Source organism: Poecilia reticulata, chromosome 9 (genome assembly GCF_904066995.2).
Source record: "Poecilia reticulata chromosome 9, P_reticulata-male-v2, whole genome shotgun sequence".
Lineage (NCBI taxonomy): Eukaryota > Metazoa > Chordata > Actinopteri > Cyprinodontiformes > Poeciliidae > Poecilia > Poecilia reticulata.
The window spans coordinates 4,013,097-4,024,550 of NC_088838.1; the positions used below are offsets into that span (position 1 = coordinate 4,013,097).

At 41.0% G+C, this 11,454-nt stretch overlaps 1 protein-coding gene across 3 annotated transcripts in view; it reads right to left on the minus strand.

The window, feature by feature from the left end:
- The window catches only part of nsmfb (NMDA receptor synaptonuclear signaling and neuronal migration factor b), a 66,580-nt gene extending 55,327 nt beyond the window's left edge, over positions 1-11,253 (minus strand). Inside the window, exons 1-2 of one of the 3 annotated variants that reach the window (XM_081611270.1) lie at positions 11,129-11,253; positions 10,923-10,994 (exon numbers count right to left, since the gene is read on the minus strand). In XM_081611270.1, the coding sequence (XP_081467396.1) occupies positions 10,923-10,993 (71 nt within the window). In that variant the 5' untranslated portion in view covers position 10,994; positions 11,129-11,253. Of the gene's footprint in view, positions 1-10,922 lie in introns of all 3 variants that reach the window. The other 2 variants (XM_081611269.1, XM_008417324.3) reach the window with 2 other exon arrangements.
- Positions 11,254-11,454: the final 201 nt, after the last annotated feature.

Below are 11,454 nucleotides of genomic sequence, written 5' to 3' on the forward strand. Positions count from 1 at the left end.
AGTTCCTGTATCGGTCATATGACTTGCTGAAACCAATACGTGCACTGACACGGGTTTTGGTCTGTGGGCTTGACACATGCGCCGACGCATCGGTGTTGCCGGATCCATCACTAGAAATGATCTTTGCCCAGCAGAGCTCACAGTTCTCAGATAATAGATTGTAGGTTCCCATTCTGCCTCGCATAAATCTCTATATATCAGTTGAAGAGTCTCTTAATGTTGGTTGGAATGGTCTCTCTAGCAATCTAATATTTAACGCTGTATGTTCTAAAACAATACAGTATGTATGGTCTGGTTGAACTGAATGCTTCCTGAACAGATACCAGCTGCAGTGCAGACACACACACACACACACACACACACGCACGCACGCACACACGCACGCACACACACACACACACACACACACACACACACGACACACACACACACACACACACACGCACGCACACACACACACACACACTGCCCTGAAGGAACACATCCATCATCTGGATCCTCAGTTAAGCAAAAGACATCAGCAGCATGTTAGAGCCGATGGAACATGTACTCTGTCAATAAACAGAAATGCTGTCCTCAAATGTTACTTTCTTGTCACTGGTGTTGTTTGGCCACTGAAGTGGCAGGAGGATGGAAAACTATCCTGCAGAGTAAACAGGAGAAACTTTCAGGCTTGCTTTAACCTGGAAAGAGTTAAAGCTAAGCTAGATATGCAGATGCTTTGTTTTTTAGAAAACCAGCAATTTTTTAGGAAGTAATATCAGCTGTTCAACTTAAGTAGATGATAAAAGAATACCTAATGAGAAACTTCACTCAAAACACGAACTGTGCTCATGTTTCAAGGCAAATATACTTATCTTATTATAAAGAAACTTATGTTTTTACTAAAATCATTTTCAGTTTCAGTTTCTAAGAAATCTATTTGACCTGAGGAGGGATTAAGTCTTCTACCTGACTTAGAAAATACGGTACATTTTCTAAACTGTGAGTTTTAGAAAATGTGAATGTTTTATGAATAAAGTAGATCTCAACCAAAACCCAGAATGAGCATGATATTCGAAAAAATGGTCCAATCTTTAAAAAGCCTTAAGAACTGTTTCATTACAAATGTGAACAAAACTTTGTCAATATTCTGCTAATGCCAAAAAAGAAAGCACAATTTTGCAATTGCAGTGTTTCCATTAAATAAGAAATGCAATCAAAATCACACGTAAATAAGTTTGTTTGCACAATAAGTAAAAAAAAACATGCTGCAGTTTCATCCTCCAACTACTTCCTGTCATCTTCATGTTTTGCACCAACATCCGCCAACTGATCATGTGATTCATGTGATGTGAAAAGAAGTGTTTTCATGGCAGTTTTACAAAATCAATCAATTTTGTTACGACCAAAAAATAAAAAAAATAAAAATAAAACTCCTCATCCCAGCACAAAAACTTTGTATCAAAAAAAGTGAGTTTTTTTAAGTGGCATTGAGCAAATGTATTTTTGAAAATTTCAAATTGTGCAATTACATGGTCAATGGAAACACAGCTTATGATAGAATTTAAATGTTAAAAATAATCAGTTACCCCTGCTGGTTGAGAAACTCAGAATTTTTGACCTCTTATGTGGCTTTCAGCCAGAGAATCTGACAGGTTTATGTTTTAGAGCGAGCTGCTGGATGTTTTACTGCTAATAACCACACTGGACCATGGCTGGAACTAATCTGTGCAGCGATGAGGACAGGGCTTCTGCTGGTCACACCATCCTGCGGGGAAAAAGGCCGTGAAATCACAAATTCGCCAAAGTGGAAACTATTAAGGTCTGAAAACTGTTGGGCTGTGCAAATTTCTCCCAGAAGTGACTCAAAACATTTTTGAATTATCAAAGAGGACGCCATCTTTAAATCGCTTGTAATCTTTTCCACTCGAGAGGCAGACAGCAGCGGACAAAGTGGCTTTGCTGAGATGCACTACAAAAGGTTTGTCATTATACGGGACGGAGGCAGCAGGGCTCTTCACAAAGCGCTTCCAGGCTCTATGCATAACAAAAGAACTGTGCTCCCACACTTAAATCAAGCTCTCAGCCTTTTGGCTCTGTCTGTCCCCAATCCGCTTTGTATATCAAGAGTTATACCAGAAGGTTACTGCTACACCATTTTCAGCACAACAAGAACGTAGTCAGAGCAAATATACCTGTCTTTGTTAAAGACATAATGGTGAAGATGTAAAGGACAAAATGGCGTAAAGATATATGTGCAGCACAAAACAAGACAAGACGCCGGACTCCAGAGAATGAAATTATTTTGTTTCAGCAAAACTCATCAACACTTTTTACTTTCACTAAAAGAATAAAGGTTTCACAAAACTCAGTATGTTTCTATGTAGAAAAATTCTAATTCTAAAGTGGTTAAAGGATGAATATAAAGTGTCTTTTGTGTTCTCATCCAAACCCCCACTGATCATGAACATAGAAGCTACTAAAAATATCAGGTTTTGGTGTAAATGACCAAACCTTTACATGTGTTTCCTCTCCCTGAATATGATAACTTTGGATCAGCTGTATGGGATCTTCAGAACACTCCGGGTCACCTGCTCAACTTGTTAAAATCTTGAAAGTTGACTTTTATGAGTTTTCTGATAGAAACACAACAAGAATGCCCTCTAGAGTTTGATTTTGGAACAGAAAAGTTACTGAGGTGAACATATTTGAGAGGCCACATGCACTGGACAATTACTAGTAGTATTTGTATTAATAATTAGCATAACAATAATTTTAAATTTGAGCATAGTATCTATGATAAAGGCAGGGATGAAGAGGATAATAGGATTAATTGTGATGAATACATTATTGAAATAACTGTCACTATATTTAGTAATTGATTAATCACTAAATGACCGTACAGATTAATAAAAGGTCATTTGCTGAAAAACAAATTAGGAGCTATTAGGAGCTATACTGTTTTACTTTAACAATATATTTTCACACATAAGATAAAAACACCTTCGTCTGTAAACGTTTAACCCAAAATCATAAACATTTTATTGCATTTCAGGCAATAAAATGTTTATGATTTAAAAAAGGAATTAAATTATTGGTTTATTTGCATGTTTCATGTATTTCTAATATTGTATAAAAATGGCTGACATGGTTACATAAAAAATCTGTTGAGTACATTTTCTTCATCCGATTCATCGATTAATCATCAGAATAATCGTTAATCGGAATAATCTATTCCTAAAGTAACCAGTTGCAGCTGCTGATGTCCAAATTAGCATTACTAATACCTACAGTTACAACAGCAGGTCTGTTCAGCACCTGCAGTTAAAATAAACAGATTTTTTTGTCCAACACTCGGTTCTTGCAATGTCGTCTTGCAAAACACAAAAACAAAACAGAAAAAGAGAAACAAATCTTTTTTCTAGACCTTCCACTGCTTTACGTTTTGTGCACAACCACTGACAGAAACATGGCCTGAATGTGTCAGACAGGCAGAAAAAACAGCTTTGCCCTGCTGAGTCCCCACACGTCAAATAATCCAGCAGACTCAACACTGTTAATCCCTGTTCAGATGGGATTCAGAGGGATTCAGTGAGGCGGGAAGGTGGGGGGAGCCACTCTCCAGATCTGGATTGTGGCTCACGACTGCTGACAGAGTCACGAGTGTGTGTTGCAAGAGCCTCAGCTGGGGCCCACAGGCGTTGTTCAATAGCTGTAGCAATCAGCACGATTTGTGGAGCCTTAAGTGCACAGGGTGTAGAAAAAAAAAGAAAAAAAAACATGAGCAAAACAAAGTGTGGAATCAGATATCAAAAGGTAGTGATTTGGAGCAGTCAGTGGCTCTCAAACAAAGAATTGGAGAGAGAGATGCACACATGGCTGGAAGAAGAAAAGTTGGATTTGCATCTCACCTTCTGAACTCGGCTTAATTAGGCGCTGCAGAGCAGATCTCATCCAACACGACATTAGTCATCTGGATACCCTTCGACTGATCTGACACCAGTGAAATGAAGGTCTGATATGATATGATCATACCTCTTATGAAGGCCTTTTGTAGAATGACTCAGATATCAATAAGGTAAATACCATTTGAACTGTGCAGGAAGAGAACTGGCTGAATAAGCTGTTCCCCAAAAAGTCATGGCAACGAGAATGCTAACAGGTGAAGGGAAATGCAATATTTTTTCTTTTTGTAACGGTACCTGAGAGGGGGTGTGATACATCAAGCTGCAAGTAAAAAAAAAAGCACCACTAATGGATTGTAAAAACACCAAGGACCTCTGTAGTCTGCGGTCAGTATCAACCAGGGCCGCAGTGGGAGTTTCCTGGTTTAGACCGGCCCACTTTAGACAATGAGCTATTGTTATTAAAATCATGAAATTGAAATCTTATGCTAAGTGGTCATTTAAGTTTCCAAGGTATGGGGCGTTTTGCCATAGTAATATTTAAATTATGCAAGATTATGTTATATGTTACAAAACACACTGACTTAATTGAACAGAGGACTGCCCATTTCATTGTCCTCAATGCCAGCTCATTTTTGTGAAAAAGTTACCAACAATCTGTTTACAGAAATTATATTTAATTCTATTCTCTGCGTCAGCCTTACTCTTTCAACTTTCCACTGAGAGTTACATCAGGCTGCGTCTCTGAAAACAAAACAAAGCAAAACAATAGCTGCCTGTGGCCGATGGCAGGGCACTTAAAAAAAAAAAAACTGCTTCAACATATTTATGGGTTTATAACTAGATACATTAGTTAATTGAGATATCTCTAATTATAACAAAAGTCAAAATGTAGCTGTTTAGTCAAAACTTGTTTATAGATGTCTGGAATGAAACTGATTTTATGTTAAAATGGTCTGCCGTACATGGTTCAGAACAAGAAAACCGCCCCTTATGCCCCAAATTCAGACCCCAAGAATTAGTCTATTTGGACCTGTTAGCAGTCACAGGTGGTCCAAGGAAGAAGATTTGTACAGAAGTGATAACAGGGTCAAATTTCTCTAAGGTTACCTTCACACCATAGGCCTTAATTTCTTGTCACAATTTACGACAGCAGCAGCAAAAGTCAAGTATGATTCAAAATTTTAAACCTGATAGAATGATGAAAAATCCTACCTAAATGAATGGTTTTAATATACCATCGTCAATCTAAACTTAATATTTAACCATTAAAATCCCTGTTTTAATCCCTAGCCTCCTGAAATATACCCTTCTGAAGTCCATCATGCCGCCTCGAATGAATAAGTGACGCAGTTGCAAAGGGTTAATAGCTTGAGTCATGCAGAACTGATTTGACCGTTTCCATAGCAACGATCAGAAGCAAGACATTCCCCCAGAACTACAGAGACTCATTGTAGCTATGACCTCATCTATGACATAGATCAAAGAACATCTGAGGTTATGAATGCTTGGATCTCAAAACAAGAGGTTATATAGAAGCCGCTCTTTGACCCTTAGCACAGTGTTTTACAAAGATTTTAAAAATTGAACAAGTCGCAGGTCGCATGTTTTTTCCCCCCCGACTTTTGGTGCTGGATATTTGATCATCACAGGAGTGAGGAAAGTTATTAACAAGCTACTTCCTGGAATCACTTTTGAAATAAGTAGTTAAAAGGACGAGTCCACTGAGAATGATGAGTTTGATGCTTATCTTTTCAATCCTTCCACAACTGGGAAGCAAACTTCCCTGACTGGGCAAAACTCATCAGGCCAATGTGGGAGTTTAAAGACAGATTGGTTTGAAAATGTTACCCTTGGAGAGACCGCTGTAGAAGGGAACGATTTGGCCAATTTTCTAAAAGAGCAAACTTCATCTGACGTTTCCTCTGAAGAGATGCGACCTGACGATCAAACCTCAACTTCTGTGCTGCAGAAAAGGGCAAAAGAAGAGGATATCTGCAATGTTTGATCTCCCAACAAATCAGAATTTGTCGCCTGCAGTGCTTGCGCTCAAAGGGCTCAATATCAGCCCAAACGTCGCCCTAGAAATTCTTGTTGTTTGTCATCTTCACTGACAGCATGTTACATCTGTGGCGCTCCCCCAGATTTTTAGTATGGCAGAGATCTTAGTCAGCATGTTTTCCCCCTGGGTTTTGGCATTGGATATTTGTTTACCTCAAGGATGAGGAACATTTCTGACAAACTACTTTCTAGAAGCGATTTAGAAAAAAGTAGTTCTCAGGATGAGTGCACTTTCTCTCGGTATGATCTTTTCAATGCGTTTCATTTTGATGCTTCCCCAGTTGGGGAAGTTTTCTGTGAAAAGGCGACAGCTGAGTCTGAACACTCAACTTCTCCTTTGATGAAAACGGCATTAGAAGACAGGACCCCTGAAGAGACCACTGTCCAGGTAATGATTTTTCCAATCTCCCCAAAAAACAAACATGGATGGATATGTTAATGAACAGTGAAAAAACTTGCGTAAAGTGTAAGGGAGTTGTAATTACAACTGTCCATCCATTTCATCCATCCATTTTCTTCCTCTTGGGTCGGGTCACGTAGGTAGCAGCTTAACAAGGGAGGTCCAGACTTCCCTCTCCCCAGCCACTTGTTCCATGTCCTCTGGGGGAATCCCAAAGCGTTCCCAGGCCAGCCGAGAGACGTAGTCCCTCCAGCGTGTCCTGGGTCTTCCCCGGGCTCTCCTCCTGGTGGGACATGCCTGGAACCCCTGACCAGGGAGGCTTCCAGGAGGTATCCTAACCAGATGCCTGAGCCACCTTAACTGGCTCCTCTTGATGTGAGGAGCAGCAGCTCTACTCTGAGTCCCTACCAGATCACCGAGCTTCTCACCCTATTTCTAAGGGAGAGCCCAGACACCCTATGGGTTGAGCTCTTGGGACGTGGAATGTCACCTCTCTGGTGGGGAAGGAGCCGGAGCTGGTGTGTGAGGTTGAGAGGTTTCGGCTAGAAATAGTTGGCCTCACCTCGACGCATGGCTCCGGTTCTGGAACCAGTTTCCTTGAGAGGGGCTGGACGTACTTCCACTCTGGAGTTGCCCATGGTGAGAGGTGCCAGGCAGGTGTGGGCATACTTATTGCCCCCCATCTTGGCGCCTGTACGTTGGGGTTTACCCCGGTGAATGAGAGGGTAGCCTCCCTCCGCCTACAGGTGGGGGGACGGGTTTTGACTGTTGTCTGTGCTTACGGGCCAAACGACAGTTCAGATTACCCACCCGTCTTGGAGTCCTTGGAGGGGGTACTGGAGAGTGCCCCTCCTGGGGACTCCCTTGTTCAGCTGGGGGGCTTCAACGCTCACGTGGGCAATGACAGTGAGACCTGGAGGGGCGTGGTTGGGAGGAACTTCCCCCTAATCTGAACTCGAATGGTGTTCTGTTGTTGGACTTCTGTGCTCGTCACAGATTGTCCAAAACGAACACCATGTTCAGGCATAAGGGTGTCCATATCTGTACTTAGCAACAGGACACCCTACGCCGCAGTTCGATGATCGACTTTGTCATCATTTCGTCGGATCTGCGGCCGTATGTCTTTGACACTCCGGTGAAGAGAGGTGCGGAGCTGTCCACTGACGCTTCACTGTTGCATCTCAGTCCAGTCTGTTGTCCAGATGAACACTGAAGTGTTTATATTCTTCAACCACCTTCCTGTTCTTCTTCCATGATGGAAATGGGGTTTGATTTGATCCTGTTCCTCCTGAAATCAACAATCACCTCCTTTGTTCTCTGGTGCTCCGGCTTCCTGCCCACAGTCTGAATTCATGACTGTTAGGTCAACTGGTCTCTAAATTCTCCTTAGGTGTCAGTAAAAACTAATTTCATGATTAAAATATAAAAAATTTAACATCAGGGCTGCACAGTTCCTAGCACAGTTGCCTAGCAGCAGTAAAGTCTTGGGTTTGAATCCCGGGGTTTGCATGTTATCCATGTGCATGAGTGGGTTCTCTCCGGGTGCTCTGGCTTCCTCCCACAGTACAAAAAGATTTGTGCACATTAGATAATAGATGGATGATAGAATTTTTTAAAAATGGGTTTATGATGATAATTATTATTATTAGTAGTAATAATAATAGCGATAATAATGAAAATAATATTAATAGATGAGTATGTTAATTAATAGAATAATAATTATTGAATAATAATTATTATTTATCATATTGATAATTATTATTACTATTGATAATAGTATTAGTAATATAATAACATAAAGTTATTGTAATTTAATATTAGTATTGCTATTGTTTTATAATAATTATAATAGTACTAATAATATCCTCACAAGAAAACAGAATATCCAGTCCATTACAAGCCATAAAAACAAGCCATGTTTTTATGGCTTGATGTTTATTTTGCGATTATTAACAAGTGATCAACATGTTAGATTAGCTACCGCAGCTATTAGCTCACCTGCTGTACTGATGATCTGTCAGAGTTGGTGTTTAACTGGCACTGGAGTGCATCCCAGTTTTCCATGTCTGGTTTACAACCATTTACTTTAGCTTTTAAACTGGTTCTATTGATCCTGTGTCCAGACAGAGGGATAATCAGTAGCCTATTATCATGACCTGTTTGTTCTGAAGATCCTGCAGCTTCCACTTCGCCTCCTCATCCTGACTCTCATACTGATAGGAGGAACCACAGAGCTCTGTTAAGTTAAAGCCACATCTTCTGAAGTTGGGATTCCAGAGGAATCACCTCAAACCAGACGTTGGACTGGATTTTAGTTCAATGTCATTTGTGAATGTTAGATCCTCATTTTCAACAGTGAAGCTATTGAAAAATGTTATTTTGGAGAAAATCTCATCAACATCAATATTTCCACTAAATAACAGGCAAAAAAATAGTCTGAGGAAAAGCCTCTCAGACTCTGAACTCAAAGCAAGATGCCAGAAAGCAACAAACTATTTTTTTTAAATTACACAATTTAATTTCACATAATTATCGTGGTAGAAGACATTTGTTTGTTAAATACTTAATGAAACATATTTACCGTGTTCTGTTAGATGTTTGTTGTAAATGACGTATACTCACAGACTAACGAGGTAATTAGTTCAAGTTTGTCGTTTATTGAACGTTCAGAAATTACAGCGGCTGTGATGAACCACAGCAAAGGTAAACAAAGGTAAAATAACCCGAACAGGTGATCAACTCTAAACCATTCGCACCTTTTTAAGTTCTTCCTTTGCCATTTAAGCACACCTGTTGCCATGGCAATCGCCACGAGCCAAGCTCCTTAAGCCGAGCACAGGTTACGTTAAAACTTTTAGTCTGTTACAAATGGTAAGGTTTTGAAAATATCAAAACCTTGATATTTTCAGGCTTGATATTTATTTTGCGATTATTAATAAGCGCTCCCCTGAACGTGGTTCAGAGGTTCAGTGGATTAGTTCATTTTAAACTCCTACTCCACTAGTTATTTTGGTAATTGAACCAAGTCTCACATAATTGCGCAACACCTTGTTGAAACAATAATAATTGAGATTATTATTTTTGTTGGGTCATTAATTTGAAAACGTTTTGTTGATTTTTCTGTTGTTCTTTAATAAAGTTACGAACGTTTTGGTAAGGAGTCAGAGGAGAACGTTCTGATCTCAGCCTCCTGGCGCCGTTCAGTTTGTCACCTAATGCCGAGATCGACTCAAAACCTTCCACGATCAACGTATTGCACCGCTGCTCTAACAAAGCACGAACAATTCAGAAACAATATGAAATGGGAAAAAAACAGCTATTTATTAACTGATTAAGTCGTGTTTTAGATTGTTCTTGAAAAACTAATCAGTCACTGCTGATAAGTGGGTGAACTCACAGCTGCACAGTGAACCCATTCATTTCCTACAGCAGACAGCCGCTCCTCTTGCAGGTACTGCGTACCCCCGCTAAATCTTTTAGGGGTACGCAGTACCCTGCCGTACCCCCTTACTTTCACCCCTGGCTGTAATTAAAACATATGGTGTCCAAGGTTTGTCCATGCTGTCTTAAAAGACAGAAGCGTGAACATGGTGCATTAAAACATTTTCTTACGTGGTTGTGTAGCACAACATTCAGTTTCTTTAAAACACTTCTGCTGACTCAACATAGAGGCAGAATTTTCTGGTAATATCCTCTCAACAATAACACTGCAGTTTACACTGACCACACGTGTAAGATTCACATCAACTCACTATTTTTTTTGTTTGTTTTAAAATCATAGTAAAAGTCTGTTTCACTGTGACTGCTCTTTTACTCAAAGATCATTATGTTGCTTCTGCTCCTAATTAAAATAACTGTTTCAAACAGGAAGGTTAAAAAAATACTTTAGTTGCTGTTAAGTCATTGTTCTAAAAGAGACAATGGGTTTGGTAACTTAGAGTCTTACAAACCCAGAACTCAGAAATTGGCCAAAAACATTCGGACCATCTAACTAAGAATGGAAAAAGTGCTTCTGCTCTCACCTCTGGGAAGGAATTTTGTACTGAAGTTTGAAGATTTGATTCTGTAATTTACTTCCATGACCTGGTGGATCTGAATTGCATAACAACTGGATAGATTTCAACTGTTTGTAAATGTAAGTGTGTACTTTGAACCGGACAGAGCGAATCAGAATGAAAGGGGAACAGGAATTTAACAGAAACGGAATGGCTGAAGCAGGACAGCACTGAACCATCAGCAACAACAAAACAACACACAAATCTTTGGTGGGGATGTTGCCTGTAAGCTCTGAATGCGTGTCTCCAAAGCTATTTTGAAGCGACAGTGTGCATGGCAGAGCTTACTGGTTTTACTGGTGCTCATCACTGCAGCTGGTCTCCTGCAGGTGTAAAAATCAACAGCAGATTAACTAACAGAGCCGACCGCGGCTTCGCTAGCAGAGACTTTTCAACTGACAAGCATTCATGTTAAAGTTCCAGCGTTAGGGAAGATCGCCCCGCAGCTCTCCACAGCCCCGTGTCTGTGCGGGGGTTCCACCGCGCACACGTCGCGGGGGTTTCAGCTCCGACACTCACCGAACTTTTGCGGCCACGGAAGAAATCGCGTCACTCCTCAGGTTCTTCCTTTTGGACACCGCAGTTCCCATCCTGAAGTGGAAACGACCCAGAGAAGAAAATGCAGAGCATTCCACAAACTGATCGGCGGCAGACAAAAGGAGAAACCACGAGATAACGGGAAGGTAAAAAAAATCCCCGGGCATCCAGTGAATCACGACTTTTACCTTCACATGTTTGAACTGAGTGCGCCTGTGGGGCCGCGGGGGGCGCAGACAGGGTCAGGCAGCTGCGGGTTTGGCGCACAGCGCAGCAGCTGGGGGTGAAGCTGTGAGGTGTGCCGCGCTTTGCTCTCCTCTCCTCTGATGCATCTGAAGCTTCCAGGAAGGAAGCGACACCATATAAAGAGAAGCCGCCTACACGCACGCTGCGTGCCACGAGAAGGTGCGGGGTGGGCAGCTACTGCGGAGCAAACACGCAGCTTCATCCACTGGTGTGGATGCGATGCAGTGGCGGTTCATGCACGGATGTTTTCCCTGTTCTGCTATAAGTC